Source organism: Simochromis diagramma, unplaced genomic scaffold (assembly GCF_900408965.1).
Source record: "Simochromis diagramma unplaced genomic scaffold, fSimDia1.1 OVJJ01000343.1, whole genome shotgun sequence".
Classification (NCBI taxonomy): domain Eukaryota; kingdom Metazoa; phylum Chordata; class Actinopteri; order Cichliformes; family Cichlidae; genus Simochromis; species Simochromis diagramma.
Window position 1 is genome coordinate 8,573,064 of NW_024386831.1, and position 23,666 is coordinate 8,596,729.

Below are 23,666 nucleotides of genomic sequence, written 5' to 3' on the forward strand. Positions count from 1 at the left end.
CCCACAAAATGGATCAAGTGAGCACCGCCTGCTCCAACCAGACAGACGGGTGACAGAGAGTCGATGTCTTTGTGCTCGGCCTGTGCCGGCTGCACAGGTTACACGTGTACAACACTCAGGACCCTGTACGTACAGGAATCTGTGCGAACGCTTCACTTCCACATTATGTTTTCAACATGTTACCATGGCGATCAAAACCCTACCACCACCGCAATGAAAACTCTGATTTTAGGCTAAATTTACATTTCTAACCTGGTACACAGAGCACGAGTGCACAACTTCCATGAAAGCGGCTGTCACCGTGGTAACTGATGCTGAACGCAGCCCGAACAGGAGCGGCTTATCAGAGTGCTGGTTTAAAATCAGCTGGAATTGCCGCGTTCTTCTAATTCACATTGAGTTTTAGATGAAACCAGATCACATGACGCAGGGTTTTACATGGGTAAACTTACAAAGTCAAACCTTATTAAAACCACCGAAGCCCAGGTAGAGTGACAGGTGTGCAAAGTGCACGTTTCCACTTGGTGATGAAGAAGCTTTATTCTTACCTGCTGCTGAGCCTCTGCTGAAACTGCAGCTACGGCAACACAGAATAAATCAAATAAAACGTTTCCTCTGTCGACGCCCACTTCTCGTTTTTAGCCTCTGCAACAGTAACAAGCTGGAACATGTAAAACCCAAGATTAACACTGCAGAAGATTGTTAGTCGCTTTTCTTTGTGGCATTTTTGCAGTTTGCCGTTCAAGTTTTATGACCTTTACAGAAGTTTGTCATCTGATACGGTCACTGGCTGGAGTAGGCGACACTCACAGGGATCATTCTGAGTATGACATGTGAAACGCTCAGAGCTGGAAGCACTGAGCCTAAAGACGTTGAGAAACACCACAGTGATGACACCGCCCCTGGTGACAGTACACAGGAACAACATGATGGTCAAAAAGTATGTTTATGGTATAAAGACTCTCCTCCTTCACCACAGTATCTTTTTATTACAGACTGCTCCAAAGAAGCAATGTTTCCCTGTTAGCCACATGCTCCGTCTGCCTGAGACCAGTTTTTAAACGTCCCGTCTGTTAACTTGTTTCAGACAAAAAGAAGAAGTAAATCACAGAACGTAAAGCCAGCTGCTTCGTCCTCGCAGGTTCTTCAGTTCTCCATCAGTGTGCAGCTCCAGCACCTCTACCAGTTCTCCAAGCTCACTGCTGCATGTGCTTGTTTGCAGAAATCTATTTTCCTCGTCCACGAAACTGAGCGCTGAAATTTACTGAGTAAAACACCCTGATACATTTAAACGGGACATAAAAGAAACAGGCAACAAGATTCAAACTAAAGACAAAACAGTTGGCACTGTGCAGCTAGACAGCTCCTTCTGGGGTTGTAGGGCGGAGATTTAAAAATACTTGGGACAGAATACTACACGGGGGGCAACACTGTCGGAGTACGTCCTCATTAATGGAACGAAGAACGCTGAAGCAGGCTGAATACTTGAGCAGCATGATTAAACGAGCTGTGTGCACAGACATGCCCACTGACACAGCAGAGTGAACCCACGCTGTGACCGACTGGTTCAGAAGAACATGTCCTGGTACAGGTTCTGGCCCATCTCGATGTAGGCCTCCTTCTCCTGTGCAGACATCTGCTCCACCAGCTCTGGCCTCTGGCTCACCTCTCTGTACGAGAAGGGCCGGCCTCCCACCATCACCGTGGGCTCATCGCCCACTTCCTCAAATTCATTGTCATCCTCATCATCCTCCTCTTGGCCCCGATGCTGCGCGGCCGCGGCAGGAGGAGGACCCGGGGGCGAGTCGTCGTCCGACTCGCTGGTGTCGCTGTCTGAGTCACTGGCGTTGGCAGAGGTGAGAGCCCTCGCAGCGGCGCTCGCTCCGCCTGCACCGGCGCCTGCAACACTCCTCTTCTCGTGGATTAGCAGCGCGCGCATCACTTCCTCGTTTTCATCTACCTGACTGGTGCCTGGACCAGGCGCTCCATCCTGGGCTCCAGGTACGTCACCACCTGTGAAAACCACATTGAGATTAGATCACATTCTCATTTTTAGCTTAACTCACAACTTCAACACAGCTCTGCTCTTCAACCCTGTTATTCTGCATCCGTGTCATGTGGTAAGGTAACCATGGGGTCGAGATTTATCATCTGATCACATGATGCAACTTCTAACCAATCCAGGACATCTCACTGGAGCGTAGGCTGGATGACACAGCACCTGCACTGTTTCTTGGCAGACATTCAGTGCTGCCATGTTTCATCACAGCAAAGCAAAAAGAAGGCGTGGCCTGGGACAAACAGCTGCAACACATAAACGTGACATCTCCAAGAACGACCGATAACGACATTAATCTGTTTTAAACAGGTTTTAAATAGGGGGCGATCGTGGCTCAAGAGCTGGCAGTTCATCTTGTAATCGGAAGGTTGCCGGTTTGAGCCCCGGCTCGGACAGTCTCGGTCGTTGTGTCCTTGGGCAAGACACTTCACCCGTTGTCTACTGGTGGTGGTCAGAGGGCCCGGTGGCGCCAGTGTCCGGCAGCCTCGCCTCTGTCAGTGCGCCCCAGGGCGGCTGTGGCTACAATGTAGCTGCCATCACCAGTGTGTGGATGAATGGATGTGTAAAGCGCTTTGGGGTCCTTAGGGACGAGTAAAGCGCTATATAAATACAGGCCATTTTAAAAGCAATGTGTTGGCTTCAGAGTGAGTGAGTAAGTTCTTAGAAACATGTTTCTTTATCGATACCTGTTCCAGGGTAGGTACGTGCTCTGTGATTGGTCTACACAGATGGGAAACTAGATGAACAGAAACATTGGCTGAGGATCAGCGGAGCCTATCAGAGAGGCGGGAAACCACGAGTGGTAATTTCTTCTCCTACTTCCTCCCAACTTGCTGAAATAAGCTCAGACGAGCCTCTGAAATTAGCAGTGCGCAGTCAGCTGCACTGACACAACTCCCGTCTCTGCCACACATCCAGCGCGATAACTTCAAAGTGGGTGGACATTAAACTGCAGTTGCTATGCCAACCACCACCTGGCTTAACGTCATCTTAGCGTTTCAACCGGCACAGTGCTAAAAGCCTGGCAGTTGCCCCCAGGCAAGCCCTCGGAGCTCTCTAACGAACGGTAGCGTACCGTTTCAGTTTCGGCGTGCGAGCTCGAGCCCAGCCTGACTTTATGTAGATGTGGCCACATCCCCGCTGATGTCAAAGCAGGCAGAGCGGGTGACGTCAGCCAGTGAGTGTGGGCTGAAAGAGCTGCTCCATCTTTAGAGCCTGCACCCACAGGTGCACAGCCTCCGACACCGGTGTTCAGTTTTCACCAGCTGAAGCTCCGCACGCTTGACTGAAATCATCAGAACAGCCAAGGTGCACATCCCCACCAGCAAGCACAGAAGACGCGCTCGTTCCCTCTCAGCAGCCGAGGACAAAGAAGCTCCACATCTTCTGTTTTTTCATGCATCGTATCAGAATTTGGGTTTTTCTTTACACATTCAAATGAATAAGTTGTATTTATGAGCTGGAGTCAGGCCCTTTCGTCTTTCAGTAAACCAGTTCATGAAACACGTTTACAGCTCGATGCACGCTCAGGATTTAAGCACAGGGTAAAACCTGCAGGCAGATGAACCATGAAACACTCCGACGGATGCAGAGACACACCTGTGACAAAAACACAACCCACATGTCTAATTTGTAATTTCCATAAGAATGATTCTATTATGAGTGATCCTGCCTCAGCCACTCACTAATCAAGCCCTGATTATTCCAATTAAGCAATTATGGCTCAGTGGTACTCTGGCCAGGTCTGATTGCTGCATGCCCTTGGGTAAGGATCCAATGTCATTAGAAGAAAACTTGTTGAAGGGCTGCTCTGACAGATGGAGGTAACCTGGCTGACCTGTAATAACCTGTTCCAGCTACAGACTGAGCACCGACTGAGATGAAAAGCACAAAAACGGCGCTCTCTACAGCAGCATCCAAGCTACCCGCTCCTGAAACACCAAACCCTCTGAGGACGAGAAACATCATTCATGATTAACGATCACATAAACAGCCGCCGAGTCTGGGAGGAAATTCACGCTGAATTAAACTTAAACTAATTCACGGAGTCGGAGATTGCAGTGCTTTAGAGTACGATTACATTCATTCATCTTCAATAACGAGCTGCACATTCTGGAGACGTTTTTCATCCCACTCTGTGAGTCCATTTTCAAATGTTATTGTATTTAGTGAAGACGTTTAAATTTGATCTTTTTAACAAACTCTACACAAGAGACAAAGATGAGATCGGTGTCCTGCAGCTTTTAGATCTCACTCTGGGTCAACACACCTGAATCACATGATTAGTTCATTACCAGGCCTCTGGAGAACTTCACGACATGTTGAGGAGGTCACTCAGCCATTTAAATCAGCTGTGTTGGATCAAGGACACATCTAAACCTGCAGGACACCGGCCCTCCAGGCCTGGAGCTGGACACACGGTCTAAACAGTATCTGTTTATGTTTAGTGTGTCTGAATATAATGACTGAGCTACAAATGAAACGCAACCATCACAGAGATGTCACAGACTCGTTGCTGTAGCTGGGAGTGGCTGCAGTGACAGCGCTGTACTTACGGTTCTTGAGGACGTCCGGCTCGTTGTAAGCGCCCTGTACGGTGCTCTGAGTCAGCCACACCGGCCTCTCCTTTGGCGCCTTGCTGTCGCCGGCCTGTTTCTGCTGCTCCTCCTGGTCCATGTTGATGACCACGTTCTGGGTGTACAGATCAGCGTAAGTCGATCCTTTGTTCGACCAGGCTTCGCGGTGCGGGCCGCTCGCTGCTCCTGATGCTGCAGCACGTTCTCGGCTGGAGGAAAGAGTCAGCGAATAATATTTACAGCTAAGTTAACACGATTAAGTCTGAAAAATGTGCCCAGTTCACTCGTTTCGGTTCCTCCTGTGGCTACAGACAACAGCTCACCACAGCGTAACCGCTAACTGCGGTGAGCTGTTCGGACGAGTGCGATGCTGCGAGGCAGACTGACCTCTGTTTGAGAGCAGGAATCTCAGCAGGCTCAGGCTCCAGCAGCTCATGGGACAAGTTCACGTCCTCGGTTTCACGGAGCAGCACGTAGATGGGCTCGATCTGCTCGTTGAAGCGCGCCACGAGCGTCCTGGCGTCAGGACAGACCGACTCATCCTCTTCTACCTCCGTCTGGCAGAAGGTACAGCGAAATGTACCTGCAGGTGAAAAACAATCATTACAGACCTGCCTACAGGGCGCTGCATGGACCGAAGCCTGCAATACAAGCCAGCAGAGAAGTTTAGGCTCCAACTACTTTACATACCAGCTGATATATCACAGGAAGTGAACCTGCTGGTTGCCATTGGTGCCATTGGTGCTCTGATTTTGGTGATTTATAACCAATCGGGGTCAGGCTTGGTCTTCATGGAGGCTGGGCGTGGTTGTGTCGACACAACAGGAATAAGAGCGCTGACAGAGACTCTTACATTAAACAGGAAACGTCTGCGAGGGAAACTGTATGCTGTGCACACCACACTTGCTTCCTACCATTAAGAGAAGGGCACGCTTCGACCATCTGCTTCTCTGGCTGATTTCAGCTTCAGTAACCGAGCCGTGCCAGCAGCAGCGCAGAGCTCACGCCTGCTTTATGTGTATGAGAGGACAAAACCCCACAGACCCCTGAAAACTACTATTACAACTAAAGCACCTCCAGATTAATGCAAATGAAGTGAACAGTTTCAGCTGAGGCTGCTCAACAACTGAAAGGCAACAGCGTCTCATTAATGTACAAACTGTTGTTTGTGCATTTAAGATTAAAGTGGTAAATACCTCATTAAGATCTTATTTATCCTCGATGTGTGCCAAGCGGCACCAAGCTGAGATTACTGGAAAAAATCATTACAAAGTAAATCACGTAAATATGATTAATACGTTCATAATGGTCTGGCACTGGTCTCTGGCTCAGCCTGAAACATTCTGCTTTTTCTGTACAGAGGTGGAGAACATGTTGGCCGAAGGTGAGGAATGAGCACGTCAGGTGGAGTGAGTGAAAAAAGATCACGTGTTACAACATTCACGGCGCGCTGTGAAAACAGAGCTGCAGGGCTTCGGCTCTCCTTTGTGGGTCAGAACGAGCTGGAAGACCAGCAGTGTCGTGTCCGATCCTCGTGAGGTTACGCTGAGTGTTGCTGGCCCGACAAAACCAGCCCATCAAACTACCAGCAGAGCTGCAGGTACCCGAAGGCTGAACCCTGACCGAGGCAAAGCAGCAGGGACAGGAAGCGGTGCAGAGGAACCGTGAGGCGTGTCATCACAAACACACCGATGGCTCATTTATCCAGAGTGACCAGACTGCACATCTATTCTGTCCCATTTGTGTCTTTTCTTAGAGCTCGATCATTTAAACACACCCACATTTTAACATAGTGATTCTACAGTGAATCAACCTGACAGCCAACAACATCAACTATTTACAACATTTATCCCAGTAAACCACAAGTACTGGACAGAAGTATTCACTGAAAATGAGAAACCATCTTTAATGATTTGTTGACCACTCCTGTGTGAGTCCTAGAAGCCGAGCCGGATGGTTGGCAGTCAGCCCCGACCCTGGCAGGCAGTCAGCGTGGTGTCACAGCTTAAAGCTGCCGCAGTTTATGAATGAAAACGGCTCACAAACAAATACAAACCTTTGCAGAGAGAGCGCAACGTGGACAACGTTTCTAATGCAAATCAGGATTTTTAATGTACATGTTGGCCCTGCGACAGACTGCCGACCTGTCCGGGGTGTACCCCGCCTCTCGCCCTATGACAGCTGGGATAGGCTCCACCCCCCTGTGACCCTGACAAGGATAAGCGAACGAGAATGGATGGATTTTAGCAAACACACATACAACCCATTTCAGTGATCATCAGTTCTGGGGATGTTGCTTCAATTTCTCTAAAACCAAATTCAAAGAGAGGCCATTTTCCCAAAATGCATTGCATCCTGTGTAATACAGTAATGTGCACTGCTCGGAAAGGAAGCACTTTAAAACATCAGATCAGAAATAAAATCCTGCTGGATATCTGCACCGAGCTCCAACAGCAAAGTGAGAGTGGCTCCACTGTGACTGCAGGGAGACAGCAAATGTTCGGGTACGGGCGCGTACTGACATCATCATGGCCGCTGTAAGTCATTGATTACCAACTATTTAAATCTGATGTAAAAGTGAAGATTCTGCGTTTTTAAAGTGCACAAACTGTTTCATGGTCACCCACGTTTGGTCTGTGTCATTCAGAGCTCATCATTATGCAGCATATGCAAGTATGTATGAGGCTTATGAGTCATCCTTATTCAAATAACAGACATTTAAAGTGAACTTTAACATGGCAGAATGTTAGCGTACGACTTGGAGCTTATACAAAGCCACGTACACGTCATTAGCTTCAATGGCAGTTTTTTCATGTCCACGTAGCGCTGCTAACAAAGTGCACACACACACACGCACGCGCGCACACACACACACACACACACAGCTTTAGAAGTAACTCTGCATTAAATGGACAATGAACAAAAATCATGCTTCTATCACTGTAACGTACACGATCCTGTTTGTTCACACTATAGTTTCATTAGGAGGAATTGTCATTAAATGTATCCTGTATGTGCTGTTACTGCCATCTAGAGGTGAACTGAGGAGCACACAACATAATGGAAGTGCAAACAAAAAACAACACATCAGATCACAAAGTGATCCTTGCATCAAAAATACTGAAGTCTTCATTTAACTTTGACACACTCATTTCTGTACATCCACTGTGAATCACTGCCAGTCGTGAGCGCCTGCCTCGCTTTCCCCACATATTATATCTCCAAACATTTTCCAGATAAACTGAGAGCCAGATTTACCAGGTTAGGATAATCACAGAGGGGCAAACACGTCCACAGAGGGAGAAAGTTCTGCATCTATTGATTTTTTTAAAAAAAAAGATGAAGAGTGTCCTCCTCCCTCCCACTGACACTGCACGTCGAGTTCAGTTACTTTATGCTTGGTTTTAAAAACAAACTACTGAGGAGCAGAAATATGTGGGGCCTTGCTCCAAACCAAAGGGTTTAAGACTCAGTGAAGATCTACGGGAAAGAGCCAAAGCTGAGGCACCACGCTCACCATTTTGAGCCGTCCACCTGCACCAAATACTCAGAAAACGACAAGTTTCTCTGTGCACGCAGCATGCTATTTAAATATATATGAACTCTCCCCGCCCGCGGTAAAGAAGCTTCTAATTAATTATTCATCCCATAAAAGCTGGACTAAAGTCCCGTCAAACTGCCAGAATGCTTTCAAAAATCCAAGCGTGTTGAATATTACAGTATAGCAGCACTGGTCTGCACCTTTACCTGTCATAGGGTCGAAGAGTTGGTTGGCCTCGAGGTCGGTGAAGGTGGAGAAGCAGCAGGGACACCGGAAGGAAGCGCGGTTGGTGGAGTCTCGCTCATCTGTCTCAATGCGTCGTCGCATGTGATCCAGTTTATACTTGACCACATTGACCAGTACCCTAAAAAGATGTAAGACAGAAATAAGACTACTGAGTCTAAAGTGTCCAACACACACACACACACACACACACACACACACACACACACACACACAGCAGAGATTTAAACCTGTAATTAATGAAGTAGTAGTTGTGTCTCGTTGTCTTGCCATCGGGCGCCGTCTCCACCCTCATGCGGCACTTCACAAACTTGTCTGCTTTTAGGGTATTGAGTACTGAGCGCAGCTGCTTGCGGTCATACTTGAGCAGCTCCAGCATGTCCTCCTCACGCACACATGGGTTACGGATCAGCACATCCAGCGCCAAAGCATGCTCCAGACCATAAAAACCCCTCACGACCTGCTTGGCCAGCCGCTTCAGAGCTGCGGGGACCTCGGTCAGTACCGCTGGTTCAATCATCTTTGGGTCTGGAGAGAAAGAGCTGCAGGGCAGAGTGCGACAGCGGGGAGAACATCAGGAAGGCAGGGATGAGGAGCAGGGCCAGAAGAGTTATCCAAGTATAAAACTTTAAATTTAAGAGGGAAGTGTAAGGTATACTAGACCACATTAACCCAGTAGGAGAAAAATCCCGGCCGCGTTATCGATGTCAAATCATCAATCACAGCTAGCGTAGCTTAGCTTAGATCCAAACAAAGACTAAAACATAATGCATCCGGTTGACCGGTGTTATTGTACATTTTAAGGTAATACACTACAATAGAAAGACGGCGTGTTAATCGTTTACCGGTCATCTTATTATTTCACACTTTATCTTTAATAAAAGCTCGATGAAGTTACTTTTATTTAAATTAAGCGCTAACACTGAGTTCGCCTGCAGAAACCCGGCAGGCGTTAACGCGACCCTTACCGGTTATTGTTTATGTGCCAACAGTCATCTCAGAGTCACACACACACACACACACCGACGTTAACTCACAAAAACACCGCTAAAACTCACTGAACACAAACGCACGTCACGGTCCTTTAGCTGCTGGGTTAGCCAACATGCTTCACTTCTTATTTTGAGACGACGACCCCGGAAATGAAAAATAAACCCGGGCCAACTGAAATGTTGGCCCGGCTGCACTAAACTGCACCCATAGAAGCGAAGACGCTTGAGTGACGGGCATATTGGCGAATAGCATGGCTTTGTTTTCATGGGGCGTGGTTTTAAGAACACTGTTTACTTCCTGATCGCGTCTATCAAAAAATGGCCTCTCTTGACAGGGTAAAAGTGTTGGTTTTGGGAGATTCCGGTGAGTTATGAACTATTTTCACAAGCAAAACCTTTACTACTGTCTGCTCTTATTTATAAGGACACTTGCTTATTCTGAACGGAACTCGCTCACTTATAAAACTCTTAATCTTTAAGTAGGAGACCGACGCTGTGGTCAGTTTGCTGCTGTGGCAGTTAAAGCTACGGATAAACATCACGTAACACACCTGTCATGTCTAACCTCACGGGTAATTTTCACAATAAAGGTACATCGGCGAGCGACGCTGAATTTTAATGCCCGTCATTTTTACATCGGTCACTTTGCGGCAGGTGGATGTAAGAAGAGTGTTTGGGTGTGAAACGATTCCACATCAAGAGTTTAAATTTCACAGAAGCACGTTTTGCCGAATCAGAGAGCCACACCCTACAGATCATTACGGATACTCACTGATGTTGTTCCGGAGATGTGCTCTGCTGGAAGCCGAGTCTGTCGTAAACTGACTCGATGTTTCGGTGGAGTTCAGTTGTCTTCCAGTCAGCAGCAGCTGTAGAGTCTATTCATAATTTAAATCCATTAATATCGATCAGCTACACAAAAACGTTTAACCCTGCAGTCACTGCTGTGCTTTGCACCAGCTCCTTTTATCCAGTATCATTTTGTGCTCTTTGCAGGGGTTGGCAAGTCTTCCTTGGTCCATCTGCTATGTCAGAATCAAGTTTTGGGAAATCCATCGTGGACTGTTGGCTGCTCTGTAGATGTGCGGGTAAGCAGGTCCAGCATCTTCTACTTTACAAAGCCCTGCTGGCCTTTTATTTTAAACTCGTATAAAACACGACAGAACACACTAACGAGAGGGAGACAGGTGTAACGGTGAACCTGAAAGGAACAGGTGCACGGGTTTAAATACCAGGGTGTCAGGGGTGATCTGTGACAGAAGGATAGCAGCAAGAGTGAGAGGGCAGGTAATGAGGCCTGCTATGATGTATAGTTTGGTGACTGACAAAAAGATAGGAGGTAGAGCTGAAGGTGTTCAGGTGTTCGGTGGGAGTGACCGGGATGGACAGGTTTAGAAATGAGTCCATCAGAGGGACGAGGCTGGGATGGTTTAGGCATGTGCAGAGAGGTAAGAGTGAGATGGCGCCAGATGAGCTATTGATGTCGAAATAATTATTCTACTCCAGGTTCAAGACTATAAGGAGGGAACCCCAGAGGAGAAAACCTTCTACATTGAACTCTGGGATGTTGGAGGATCCGTTGGCAGCGCCAGCAGCGTCAAAAGCACGAGAGCAGTCTTCTACAACTCTGTTAACGGTAAACACTTATAGACAGATCTGAAAGCATTGATTTCATCAGTGACGTGTTATTGAGACATGCTCTTCATGTTTGGGTTCTTTTAGGAATTATATTGGTCCACGATCTGACCAATAAGAAGTCCTCTCAGAATCTGTACCGTTGGTCACTGGAAGCTTTGAATAAGGATTCCTCTCCAACTGGAGTCATCGTTTCAAACGGGTGAGCAGATCTGTGTGTTTGACATCGCCCGTCTTCATTCAGAATAATAAACAGAAAACATGGCTAATGTGGAAGCTTCGATATTTGACTGCAGCGACTATGACAGAGAGCAGTTTGCAGAGAATCCGGTGCCTTTGCTGTTGATCGGGACCAAGTTTGACCAAATTCCAGAAAACAAGCGCAGTGAAGTCCTCACTCGGACGGCTTTCTTGTCCGAAGACTTCAATGCAGAAGAAATCAATCTTGTAAGTCGCCTCACTCTGCTCTACGAGCTCTCAGCTTCAGCTCCTTTAAACCAATGAATCCGTTTCATTCATTGTTTATCTCTCACATAAAGCACAACTCATGTTTAACACTCATAAACAAGGAAACTAGACTAATGATGAAAATAAAGCGGCGATTCACACACTCACACACCACCTACGTTTTTCAGTCAGTAATATACAAAAACAAATCCTAGTTCACAACAATAAAAACAACACATGTATCATAAACATCACAGCATCAGTAAGCTCCTCTCTGTCCTGTGTCTGGTCCTCCAGCCTAAAATAAAACATGTGGAAGCTGCTGTGGTCAGTTTCACTGCGGGAGCTGAACGCTTTTGGTGTTGTGTTGTTTTCCCAGGACTGCACCAACCCCAGATACCTGGCTGCAGGCACCTCAAACGCTGTGAAACTCAGCAGGTTCTTTGACAAGGTGAGAGCTGTGAGCTGCGTCACTGCGGTCTGTCAGGCAGGCCGTGACTCAGGCTGCGTCCACACTAGCCCAGATAGATTAGGGTTAGGGGGGAATGTTTTCCGATGAAAACGCCGTTCCGGCTCTTCGAAACGTCGCGGCAAAATGTGGTGGAAAAGCAGCGAGTTTTTTAAATGGACTCACAATGAGGTGGAGTTGTTGCTGCGAGTAACACAAAAGTACAAAGTTGCAACAGTGAGTGAGAATTAAAGAATTCTTTGTTGCTATCTTTGTTTAATTAGTCACATGACTGCATCACATGACTAACATGCGTCATCATTTTAGAAAGTCTCTGTTTTCAAATGTGTGCGTCTCAGTGTGGACGGGAGGCCAAAACGGAGATACGAGGTTGCGTTTTCAAACGAAAATGCATTAGTGTGGACGCAGCATCACACGCGTGTGTGCACCTCCGTCTTTGTGCTGCGGTTACACGTGTGGATTTATCGAGAGCTGTCAAACAGGGACAAACATCATTTGGGCTTCACGTTTATTTTGAATCATAGACCTGGAGGATAAATGTCTCACATTAATGGGAGTCCTTTCTCTTGACGTGTACGTGTGTTCTGACTCGTATTAAACCTTTCAACAGGTAATAGAGAAAAGATATTTCACCAGAGATCCCAGTCAGGTCAGTTTGTTTTCTCTTTTTTCTGTCCAGTCAGAGTCGTAACAGTTTTGGTAAAAGGTTGAAGGTGACCTGTTTCCCACTTTCTCTGCAGATGACTGGCTTCACAGACAGAAAACGGTTCAACTTCAAAAGTTTGCACTATGACTGAGACCTGTGATCAGACCCCGCCCACTCAGACACGCGCTGGAAGTGAATCTAGAAAAGTTTATAAAAGCTGGAAATGACATGTGAAGAAGGTGCTGAGGACAGAATGAAGAGGCACGCTTTGAGCTTTTTATTACACCATCATGAATGAGACCACACGTTTTTAGAACATATGCTTTACTGCTCCTCTGACTCGTGCATCATTCCTGCTCCTCCATTGTTTGCTTGATCCACGGGATGAAGGAGCTGACTTTAGTATAGACATGCGGGTACTGTGGATTATTGCAGTCCTCTGCCCAGGTGAAGGCTGTTATACCCTGAGGCTTTGTGTTGCAGATAAGTGGCCCACCGGAGTCTCCCTACAAAGAAAGACTTGATTGAGCGATCTGTGTAAAGGTTGCACATTTTACATGAATAAAAGACTAAACCTGTATTTGAGTTATTAGCTGCTGGGCTGCTTTTGTTATTTCGTTACCTGGCAAACACCTCCGTCCCGTCTGGTAAACTTGGTGCATATCATGTGACCAGAGTTAAAGTGTTTTTGCCAAATGTGTTTGCACTCAGTGCTGAACTGCATCTTCTCTGTGGCTTCTTTAAGGACATTTGAACGAGATCCATTAGCTCTGGTTAGTCCCCAGCCGGCCACAGCACATTTAATGTTGGCGGGTGTTTCCCCGTTCTTCTTAGGCAGTCCTATGGTCCTCACGTACTTATTCAGCGTGGCGTTCTTCTTCAACTGTCAAAGAGAATCAGTGAAAGTTGCTCCTGCATCAGTTCAACACATGAACCCAGTGCACAGGGAATCAGGTCACTTTAAACTTTTTCACTTTACCTTCAGTAACATGATGTCATTGTTTAAGTTCCCAGTGAACTCTGGATGAGCGAAATACTCGTCCACTTCGATGCGTTGCTGAGTTCTCTCTTTCTTGGTGATGTCGTGTGCTCCGAGCACCACGGTGCAAGAACCCCAGGTCTCATTTCTGAACAAGAAACACAAAGTTCAAAGAAGCGTCTGCAGTCACACTGATACTACGGATGGTGTGAATCATAATATCGACACAAATGAAGGTCCATGCAGTCTTCTCAGTGTGTTGCAGCGCTCCACCGTTAGAAAAATGACTCCCAGGAAAACTGTGGTGGCCCATCACCCCACACAAACACCTTCCACTCATTTATATGTAACTTGATGGTGTGTCCGCAGTATCACAGCTCAGCTGTGATACAGTTTTATCATAGTGACTGCTGATAGAACAGCAGCAGCTAAAATAACATCCTTTTTTAAAAACAGTTATATATATATATACCATATAAAAAGCGTACTTGCAGTGAGCTGCAGTCAGAACAAAGTCCCTCTGAATAAGGATCCCTCCACATGAATGTACTCCCCGATACTGGACTGACACCATGTACGGTCTGGAGTGGGGCTTTGCCTCCCTGCCACCGACTATGCCGCTCTCAGCAGCCCCTTACAGGAGAGCAAAGGTCAAATCAAAACAGCGACCACAGAAAATTCTTCATTTTGGCCTTTAAAGAAGTGGGAAACTGTATTTCAGCACAGGTCTAAAATATCCTGTCATTGAAACTCTGCCAGTCTTCTTACCTGTGAGGGAGATTTGCAGAAAGATGTAAAGGATGCAGCAGATCATGGTGGGACAGACGCTGCAGGCTTGCAGTGACCCCCCCACTCCACACGTCTCTTTTTATAACACGCCTCCCACAACAGAAACTTTGTGGTCAGAAGTTTCTGCACGGATATCACACCTTTGTCTGCACCGCTGCATGTAACAGGTGGTGGTGCATCACACACCTCCAATCATTTACCAGCAGAACATTATTTCTGTTTTCAGGATGAATTAGAGTCTGGATCATTCATTTATTATTATTATTATTAATTCATATTTTCAATTATGTATATAAATATATCTAAACACGATTCAATAAAAGGACGAAATGTTACGATGCATTGCTTCATATACAGAAGGTCTTGAGGGATTGCTGCTATGAGGAAACTTTACCAGCGGGACATCGTTGTGTGCCTCAACTTCACAGGCTGTTTCGGTCTTTTATCACAAGCGGTTCTGCCAGTTTTTAGTTTCTCTTTACCTTCCTTGGTTGGGTTTAGAGATTAGGAATCTAGTCTGGATTGTAATATTAAAATTTTAGGACACATCGTCAGCAGTGGACGTTGGATTCCTCGGGTGTTTTGGCCATTATCACTAGACACTCACCCAAGGAGGCCCTGCCAGGGTTGATCAGGCCCCGGAGTGTGTCACTGGTTTATGTTATAATGTTATTTCTCTTCTTCTTTCTGCTGTTTAGTTTTCTACAGTTTATTTTATCAATTCACCACAAAAGTTCTACTTATCTCTTTCATATTTAAAGAGCCTCACTTCTTCAAAGGGATAGAAAAGGTGATAGCAAGAAGTAAGACAAAAGAGACAAGATAGGAGCGAGGAGAGCCGGAAGGGGGGCGCCTGATCTGGCATCCCACACCTCCTGCCGGATCCTGCTGTACGCTCTACCTCCCCTCTGCTTCCCAGAAAAAGGGAGGAGCAGAGGGGAGAAGAGTGAAAATTCTAGTGTTGGGCTTTCTATGATTTTGAAGCCCCCTGTTGAGGCAGGCCCACCACGGGTTGATCAATCCTGGGTGTGTCTCGCGGTTAGCTGACTGCCTTAGCTGCACAAGTGATGTCAGCCCTTTTTAACAAAAGACAAATGCTTATGGATACTGACGCTCCTCTTGGTTGGTGAAAGGTTGAGCAATGATGGATTTTCTTTTGCGCTCAGCTTTCTCGGCTACACACCTGAGGACCTGGTTGTGTCTCCATGTGGATCTGCTCTGAGTAAGGCTAGTCCTACAACCAACCAACATGTGCTTGAGTGTGGCTGGTGTCCCGATTCTTTCTTGATGTGCTGAGAAAGAACAACCAAAACTCAGAGCAGGTCCAGTCACCAACAATGATTTATTAAGCACATGCATGGGGGGATGTACACAACACCACCTTCTGTGTCGATCTCCATAGAGGAAGCACACAGGCTCCACTATTTTAAAGGCCTGAAGGGCTAAACCTGCCCTGTCTGCATAAGCAAAGTATATTATCCTGCAACAGTGACAGTTAAGTTCAACCCCTTCTAAGGCACTCATGTTTGCACTTCACTTACAGTCTCAATGCTCTTTCACCCCCAATCTGTTTCCTCTTATTCTCTTTTAGCAAAGTAAAAATAGGCAACGTTCTCTGCAGGTCTGCACAAAGCCTCCAGTTCTGCACAGTTTCAGTCTGGCTAAGCATTGCAATAACCTCTGATACAGTTTATCACGGAAAAACAAAATCCACAGCCAATAAGCACTAGAGAATGTGTTTTCTTACATCTTACTCTGACTGTCACTGGGCAGACGTGTGCACTGTTACAAGCAAAACACTTCTGGTAATACCCTATAATCCTGCACATTTCATTAGCAGCTGGATTAATATGGCCTTTGCTAAAATATTACTTCATGATATATTCTCCACCTTTGAAGAAGGTCACACTACAGCTGACGCTGCTACTCCCCTGCCAGCTCAGCTGATCTCACCTCCAACAACGGCATCATGGGCGCGGGGCCTTCCAGTCCCGTGTCCATGGCCCTTACTAACACCCTCTCGGTTAGCCATCTGATACAGGGAAGGCAGCAACAGATGCACGTGACCAGGATAACTATAAAGACTGTACACAGGGGGCAGGATGGGTCCTTTCCAAACCACAGCTGCAGATTCATTGGGGAAGGCAGCACATCGTATGTCGCTTGGATGAAACGTAGTCTATTAGACTCCATTCCCCAGATTTCACTCCATGAGAGTTTCCTCTTTCCCACACTCTCCCAGTTCATCCAGCGACCCTGCTTGGCCAGCGCTACGGCTCTGGCATGTCTGGCTGTTTCCTCCTGCCGACGCACCTCCTCCACCACCATTTTTCAACCTTCGGTTACAGATGCCTGTTGCCACCGAGGTGTTACTGCTCCAAGACCAAATCCTCCTCTGCCCTGCTGGACGTGACCCACCACGTCACGACGGTGAAGAGCAGATTTGGCCTGTAGCACAGATGTGGCCGGGGTCTCGGGAGGCCGTAAGTGACATCTCAAGCCTCACTTTTGCACATTTAATGTCCTCTACCAGACTAGTGATAGGCAATGACAGTATAGAGTCCAACACTGCTGAGGCATTTGGGAAGTCCGAGCCACGTGCTCGCGTAGGAGCTCACCAGCCTCTCCAGTCGATTGGCATGACTGAGTGAGACCTGATACGTCGTCAGTGGCCGCAGTAGTCTGGGAGTGCAGTGTTTTAATCTGGCCGTTAGCCTTGTTCTGCCGTGGTTGTTCAAGTTGCCAGGTATCATATATTCATATTTTCAATTATATATAAACACAATATATTTTATACTGTCTGTGGTTTTATGAGACCCTGAACATTGGTCCTGAGGGTTTGTCTCATCGGCTGCCTGTTGACTGCATGTGCTTTAAAGTAAGCCGTCTGGGTTGGTGGTAAATAACCGAATGGAAAGTGTGTGTCAAGGCCAAATTAACCACAGTGCACACAAAGGTGATCACACCTCTCACTGTGAACCTTACACACATTTGTGCCACTCTATTCTCTCCGGAGCTCGCTTGTTGTTTCTAAAGAAAAATGTCAGTGATGTGAGATGGACATGAATATACAGAACATAATGAGCGCTGATGCTGGATGCAGGAGATCTATCTATCTATCTATCTATCTATCTATCTATCTATCTATCTATCTATCTATCTATCTATCTATCTATCTATCTATCTATCTATCTATCTATCTGTGTTTAATATATATACATAATAGTCATTTCTTTAGTAAACTATATTGTTTTCAATAATTTAGCTTTAAATTACTTGAAAATTATATATTTCCACAGAAAAGCCATAAAATTGTGACGAGTATTTGTGGTTTCCGTGGAATTGGAGGCGTTTTCTGCAAACAGTTATTAGTTTGATTCTAAGGAAAAGTTCAGTGATGTGTGGGTGGACATGCATGCTCCAGGAACATGACACCCACAGACAGACAGAGCCTTTACCCATCAGTGGGAGGAAGATGTTGAGCACTTTCAGCAGCGACACTGCTCCTCTTCCTCCGGGCGGTGTCAGTGTGGCGCCATCCACAGGTCAAACCTCAACACTGCACCTGATCCAAATGCACAAGTTTTGCTGGGGTCAGTGTCACTGCTGGTACCTGGACCCTACAGAGGGTGGTCCGACTGCTCCAAGATGACACATCAACACGTGCCATTCCCAGGTTTACGGCGTCTCTCAGCACAATCTCAGGATCAAGGAGGAGGTACCAGAGCCCGGCAAAACGACCTGCAGCAGACGACTGGTGTGAATGTCTCCGAACAATCAGAAACAGACTTTGTGGTCACAAATTTTGAAGCCATCCCGATAACCTTATCCCACCAACGATGTGGTGATCCAACTTTTTTCAGTGTATTTAAAAAGATCCTCTGGAAAAGATTAGAATTCTTGTAAATGAGTTTAATACACAAAAGCACATGAACAGCAGAAACGTACATTTACAGAGAAATAATAGCAGAAAAGCAAAGTGAAGCGAGCCCCAGTCAATTGTCAATTTTGCACTTTGTTCTGATTAAATCTCCGTCCCTGGTGTTACATAACCTTCTGGCACATCCATCACTCTCCGAGCTGTTCCCAACATCAATCATCTATTTGGGTCTTTTTTGACAGTTTTAAGACCAGAACTCTGGAAAACTATCAAACATACAGCAAAGAGAAAACAATTCCTCTTCCTGACAGCTTTGTCGGGTTCGCTGTCAGGGGTGGGCTACTATACCCGTTAAAGAAGGGTTTTTCACAGTTTTGGCAACTGCAGATGGAAAAAAGTGTCCCAGGTGGACTCTCAGGCAAAGTGTGTTTACTTTATGGGGTAGAGATGGATGCTTCACCACCTGCTGGCAGCAGAGAGGCTCCCAGCTGCAGCCCAGCCCATACTTGTGAATAATATTTGATCTAAAGATGTGGATCTTAGGGTTTTTAAACATGCAGGTTAAAAGCTTATCAGTGTGGTTCCATTTATATAAACACTCCAGTGCAGATGTACAGAGAGAGGATACGAGTATATATGATTACATAGTGTATATGTGAGTATATGTCTGGTGCACACAGGTGTATATGTCATAAACATCCACAACAACTTCCTGAGGGCCCGGCGTCCTCTAATAGGCCCTTTGTCTGTCTCCTGTCTCCAGGATTCTGGATTTAGTGTTGGAAAACCTGCAGACAGTCCTCCCTGGAATCACAGTGTCCCTCAGTTTGTTAGTCCACCTTCTGCCATCCATCCCTCTTCACCACATCTTTGTTTTTGGTTAGGGTTTGTGTTTTTAAAAATCTATTTTCCATTTTGTTTGTGTCACAGTTTTGTTTTCATTCAGTTTAGTGTCGGTGTGTCCCGGCCTGGAAGGCCTTACCTTCTTTCATTTATCCAACCACACTGTTAGTTTCTCATGTGTGTGTTATTGTCTGCTTGCTTTCACATGTTTCCCAGTTTTGAATTGTTCCGTATCCGAGGTGTGATCCCAGGTTCTCCTGTTCTTTTCCTCTGACCTTGTTCAGCACTGACAAACTCAAAGGCTTTAACACGTTTAATGGTCGGCTGGTAAAAACTACCCGAAAAAGAAAAATCTGCAAAATCTGAACAACACTGTGAAAATGTGGATGAAAAATGTATAAAGAAGAAAATAAAATTTAAAAAACAACATGTTAAAAATCAATTAATTTAAGAACAAAAAAGAAAAATATGAACACTTTTAATGGTTCTTTGATATTCTGTGCGAAGATCAATGCTGCCATTGATTCAGCCCCACAGGGCCCACCCTGCAGGGCTCAGCCAGCCTCAGAACCAGGCCCGGCCGTGCACACACACACATAAACGACACAAAGACGCACATGCACGCTCGCCCATCTAAAGTGTGGTGAGCAGAGCAAAGGGAAAAAGAGTCGTGACAAGAGTCTCTGAAATGTTGAACTTATTTTATTTTAAAAAACAATTTAAAAAAGAGATTCTGAGAGGCCAAAAATGTTTCAAGCTTTATTATTTAGTCGTTAACAAGAGAACCGAGTTTAGTTCACCTCAGTTCAGCTGTGACAAAACTACAGTTAAAGCACTGAAATGATTGGTTTGTTTTACCAACACAACATTGGTTCAGTTTCACTTCTCTCGGTCATTCAGGAAACTTCTTCTTTTTTATTCAAACATACAGACGTTTCACATTAACCATGTTGAAACTCTAACGCCTGAAAAAAAATCCTTTATTTTTTCATTGTTTCCTTGATCCAGGGGATGAAGAAACGGACTTTAGTGAACACGTGGGGGTAGCTGAGATCAGTGCAGTCCTCTGGTGAGGTGTAAGCTGTTACACCTTGAAGCTTATTCTTGCAGATGAGTGGTCCACCAGAGTCTCCCTACAAAACAGGCAACAGAAAAACTTCCCTCAGTCAGTAGCAGTTATTATTCATCACTAAATGTTCAGTAGTTAGTCTGCTTCACATGTGACATACCCGGCAGATGCCTCCACTCTTTTTGGTAAAGTTGGTGCAAATCATGTGATCAGAATTAAAATATTGTTGCCAAATGTTTTCACAGTTAGACGTGGCCTCTATGTTCTCTGTGGCTTCCTTTAACACATTTGAGGGACAGTCATGAGCTGTAGTCCATCCCCAGCCTGCCACAGCACATTTCATGTTAGCTGATGTTTTTCCTTTAGGCAGGCCGATGGTCTTCACGTTCTTACTGAGTTTGGCTTTCTTTTTCAACTGTGGACACAGTGTGTTTGAGAGAGCAGTTACTTCCTGATTTTAGGTTAAAATAATATCTCCTACCTCACTGCATAATGCAGCGTGACAGATATACTGCCAACAGTGCTTCACAGTGAGGTTAGCCTAAATATTCATTTTATTATGAAGCTTTAAACACTCTTAGTTTTACCTTCAGTAACATGATGTCATATTCGTATTGTCCAGTGAACTCTGGATGAGCGAAATACTCGTCCACTTCGATGCGTTGCTGAGTTCTCTCTTTCTTGGTGATGTCGTGTGCTCCGAGCACCACGGTGCAAGAACCCCAGGTCTCATGTCTGAACAACAAGAAACACAATGTTCAAAGAAGCGTCTGCAGTCACACTGATACTACAGATGGTGTGAATCATAATATCGACACAAATGAAGGTCCATGCAGTCTTCTCAGTGTGTTGCAGCGCTCCAACACCGTTAGACAAAAACAGTTATATATATATATACCATATAAAAAGCGTACTTGCAGTGAGCTGCAGTCAGAACAAAGTCCCTCTGAATAAGGATCCCTCCACATGAATGTACTCCCCGATACTGGACTGACACCATGTACGGTCTGGAGTGGGGCTTTGCCTCCCTGCCACCGACTATGCCGCTCTCAGCAGCCCCTTACAGGAGAGCAAAGGTCAAATCAAAACAGCGACCACAGAAAATTCTTCATTTTGGCCTTTAAAGAAGTGGGAAACTGTATTTCAGCACAGGTCTAAAATATCCTGTCATTGAAACTCTGCCAGTCTTCTTACCTGTGAGGGAGATTTGCAGAAAGACGTAAAGGATGCAGCAGATCATGGTGGGACAGACGCTGCAGGCTTGCAGTGACCCCCCCACTCCACACGTCTCTTTTTATAACACGCCTCCCACAACAGAAACTTTGTGGTCAGAAGTTTCTGCACGGATATCACACCTTTGTCTGCACCGCTGCATGTAACAGGTGGTGGTGCATCACACACCTCCAATCATTTACCAGCAGAACATTATTTCTGTTTTCAGGATGATACAAAGAGCCTGGAAGAAACTGCTGTTGTGATTTGTTACTATGTAAATATGACTGAACTGAATGAAATGCTACCTGATGCCCCCTGACACACACATTTTCTACACTTGTGCTGCTTGTATCCACGGCTACAGGGGTGGCGCTAAATAACTGGATGGAAAATGTGTATGTAGGTCATATTAACCACAGTGCACACAAAGGTGATCACACCTCTCACCATGAGCCTTACACACTCCAAAGCTTGCTCAAATAAAATGTTACAGTTCTGAGAAGCTAGTGTATACTTTAAAGTTTTTAAATGAAAAAACTTACTGAAGAATTTTACTGAGCTTGGTGACCTAAGAGGTGATTGCTTGATGTCTTTGCAGGTCTATTTCCTATTTTCTTTCCAGGCTTGTTTAACATGTAAGTGATCAATCATTTGACCTCGTGTTTGTGCAGCTTTGGCTGCATTTTAACTTTTTCTCCTCGGTGCAACGAGGACCAAGATGAGCGCTGTCAGAGCTACAAACCAGGTGAGCTCCAAAGGAAAAGTAATAGTGATCAGCAAATCTGATTGGTCAGGATATATTCAAACTGGAGTGTTTTTTTCTAATGTTTGCTCGACGTTAGTGAGTGAGACTGGGCGGTTGCTGGTAGAGGTGTGAGGCGTGTCTGCATGTTGAGTTTATGGTGTTTCTGATGTCTTTGTGTTGTAATGGTTTCGTTTTTTGTACGTACTTTTTAGTTTAGTTGTGTTTTTTCCTTCTAAGTTACTCCCAGCCCAGGTTTCCTGTCCTGTGTCGCATCCTTGCGTCTCGTCTCTCTTTCCTGTTTACACTGCCCCTCCTCGTGTATTGTGCTGTCATATATGATCCCTTCCACCCTCCCTATTCACCTTTATGTCCTTATATTGTCTCAGTTTTCCTCTGTCCTCACTCAGGCGTCGTGTTTGTGCTTCCCTGTGTTCTGTGTGTTCGTTTTATGATGTTTTGTGAAGCTTTTATTGAAAAATGGTTCATTACTCAAAGCTTTCCAACGCAGTCCTCTCTGCTGACCTCTGCTGGACAAAAATATGAAGAGCAGTTTGAATCTACAGCTTATAATGAGCTGCTTTGTCATGATTGATCGTCAGCTTCTGGCTGATGTGACGCTTTGATCTGTTGTTTTGGGTGAAAACATGACGTTCTGTCTGTTTTGATATAAATAATCTAGATAAATAATCTAGATCCGTGCAGAAACTTCTGACCACCTCGTTTAAACATGTCCCGTGGTCTGGTCTCCTTTTGCGTGTGACTTCTTGATGTTTTTTATTAATAAAAATAAAAAACATACTATATATAACAATTAGGGGTGCAACGATACTCGTATCGATATTGAACCGTTCGATACAGTGCTTTCGGTTCGGTACGCATAAGTATCGAACAATACAACATTTTTTATTCATTTTATCAACTTTCCTTCTGACGATGCTGTCTGTGTTGAGCGCTCAGTGGATCTGCGCTCGACAGTGCAGCCTAGGCGGAGTAGTGGAACACAGATCCATTGAGCGCAGGGCAAGCTAGCGAGACAGAAACTAAGCTCGTTGCAACATGGCAAAGTTGAACCTCCCCCACCCTCATTCAGATCTGGCCTTTGGAACTATTTTGGTCTTCATGTGACGTATGACCCTGAAGGTAAGCGCGTCATGGACTAAAGTAAAACAGTATGTCGGATGTGCCACGCAATCCTCAATTACATGGGTGGGAGCTAGTGCGTTAACGCAGTTAGCTCGTTAACGTGTTGGCCGTCCAGCCCCACGCACGGGGCGATCCGCGGTAGCTCGTTAACGGAGATTTGCCGTGTTGTGGCGTTAACGTCATTTCAGATTAACGCTGACAGCACTAGTGGGAACACAACGAATATGACTGCACATTTACTCCGACAGCATCCTAGTGCAAAGACAAGTGGAAGCAGACAAAAACAACAAGCACGCATGCTACAAACTTTACCCGAGTCATTTAGACAGCCGTTAGCACAGGATTCTCCTTATGGGGACCTGATATGTTTAATATGCTGCTGAGAATATAGCCCA

General features: G+C 45.7%; 4 protein-coding genes across 8 annotated transcripts; 1 reads left to right on the forward strand and 3 right to left on the reverse strand.

Annotated features, from left to right (window-relative positions):
* Window positions 1-927: 927 nt before the first annotated feature.
* Window positions 928-10,409, reverse strand: gtf2e1 (general transcription factor IIE, polypeptide 1, alpha). Of its 4 annotated transcripts, none has more exons than XM_040027817.1 (6): window positions 10,184-10,409; window positions 8,650-8,961; window positions 8,383-8,540; window positions 5,023-5,218; window positions 4,615-4,844; window positions 928-2,013 (listed from the first exon to the last, which is right to left on the reverse strand). In XM_040027817.1, exons 2-6 carry the CDS (start codon window positions 8,937-8,939, stop codon window positions 1,568-1,570), a joined length of 1,320 nt encoding a protein of 439 aa, XP_039883751.1. In that variant the 5' UTR covers window positions 8,940-8,961; window positions 10,184-10,409; the 3' UTR covers window positions 928-1,567. The 4 variants fall into 4 exon arrangements, with proteins under 4 accessions (XP_039883751.1, XP_039883752.1, XP_039883750.1 ...); XM_040027818.1 differs by lacking the exon at window positions 10,184-10,409 and adding an exon at window positions 9,493-9,610; XM_040027816.1 differs by lacking the exon at window positions 10,184-10,409 and adding an exon at window positions 9,478-9,609.
* On the forward strand, window positions 9,650-13,197 carry rabl3 (RAB, member of RAS oncogene family-like 3). Of its 2 annotated transcripts, none has more exons than XM_040027825.1 (8): window positions 9,650-9,775; window positions 10,408-10,499; window positions 10,918-11,047; window positions 11,134-11,248; window positions 11,343-11,493; window positions 11,873-11,944; window positions 12,573-12,611; window positions 12,703-13,197. In XM_040027825.1, exons 1-8 carry the CDS (start codon window positions 9,730-9,732, stop codon window positions 12,757-12,759), a joined length of 702 nt encoding a protein of 233 aa, XP_039883759.1. In that variant the 5' UTR covers window positions 9,650-9,729; the 3' UTR covers window positions 12,760-13,197. The 2 variants fall into 2 exon arrangements, with proteins under 2 accessions (XP_039883759.1, XP_039883758.1); XM_040027824.1 differs by lacking the exon at window positions 9,650-9,775 and adding an exon at window positions 9,812-10,254.
* Window positions 12,863-14,594, reverse strand: LOC120731059 (granzyme B-like). The gene is made up of 5 exons (XM_040027822.1): window positions 14,356-14,594; window positions 14,076-14,220; window positions 13,588-13,735; window positions 13,231-13,491; window positions 12,863-13,114 (listed from the first exon to the last, which is right to left on the reverse strand). Exons 1-5 carry the CDS (start codon window positions 14,399-14,401, stop codon window positions 12,956-12,958), a joined length of 759 nt encoding a protein of 252 aa, XP_039883756.1. The 5' UTR covers window positions 14,402-14,594; the 3' UTR covers window positions 12,863-12,955.
* Window positions 14,595-19,845: 5,251 nt separating this feature from the next.
* LOC120731061 (granzyme B-like) lies at window positions 19,846-22,959 on the reverse strand. Its single transcript, XM_040027823.1, has 5 exons — window positions 21,363-22,959; window positions 21,083-21,227; window positions 20,756-20,903; window positions 20,329-20,583; window positions 19,846-20,232 (listed from the first exon to the last, which is right to left on the reverse strand). The coding sequence occupies exons 1-5, from the start codon at window positions 21,406-21,408 to the stop codon at window positions 20,080-20,082; spliced, it is 747 nt and encodes a 248-aa protein (XP_039883757.1). The 5' UTR covers window positions 21,409-22,959; the 3' UTR covers window positions 19,846-20,079.
* Between the last annotated feature and the right edge of the window lie 707 nt (window positions 22,960-23,666).

Excerpts from the sequence above, each read along its gene's own strand:
- gtf2e1 (XM_040027817.1), bottom strand. The coding sequence starts at position 8,939 with ATGATTGAACCAGCGGTACTGACCGAGGTCCCCGCAGCTCTGAAGCGG. Across the intron at positions 5,219-8,382 it reads ACTCTTCGACCCTATGACAG|GTACATTTCGCTGTACCTTC; the intron begins GTAAAGGTGCAG and ends TTTCACCTGCAG. Across the intron at positions 4,845-5,022 it reads ATTCCTGCTCTCAAACAGAG|CCGAGAACGTGCTGCAGCAT; the intron begins GTCAGTCTGCCT and ends TCTTTCCTCCAG.
- rabl3 (XM_040027824.1), top strand. The coding sequence starts at position 10,200 with ATGTGCTCTGCTGGAAGCCGAGTCTGTCGTAAACTGACTCGATGTTTC. Across the intron at positions 11,494-11,872 it reads ATGCAGAAGAAATCAATCTT|GACTGCACCAACCCCAGATA; the intron begins GTAAGTCGCCTC and ends TTGTTTTCCCAG. Across the intron at positions 12,612-12,702 it reads TCACCAGAGATCCCAGTCAG|ATGACTGGCTTCACAGACAG; the intron begins GTCAGTTTGTTT and ends CTTTCTCTGCAG.
- LOC120731059 (XM_040027822.1), bottom strand. The coding sequence starts at position 14,401 with ATGATCTGCTGCATCCTTTACATCTTTCTGCAAATCTCCCTCACAG. Across the intron at positions 13,736-14,075 it reads CTGACTGCAGCTCACTGCAA|AAATGAGACCTGGGGTTCTT; the intron begins GTACGCTTTTTA and ends TTTCTTGTTCAG. Across the intron at positions 13,492-13,587 it reads ATGACATCATGTTACTGAAG|TTGAAGAAGAACGCCACGCT; the intron begins GTAAAGTGAAAA and ends TCTCTTTGACAG.
- LOC120731061 (XM_040027823.1), bottom strand. The coding sequence starts at position 21,408 with ATGATCTGCTGCATCCTTTACGTCTTTCTGCAAATCTCCCTCACAG. Across the intron at positions 20,904-21,082 it reads CTGACTGCAGCTCACTGCAA|ACATGAGACCTGGGGTTCTT; the intron begins GTACGCTTTTTA and ends CTTGTTGTTCAG. Across the intron at positions 20,584-20,755 it reads ATGACATCATGTTACTGAAG|TTGAAAAAGAAAGCCAAACT; the intron begins GTAAAACTAAGA and ends CTGTGTCCACAG.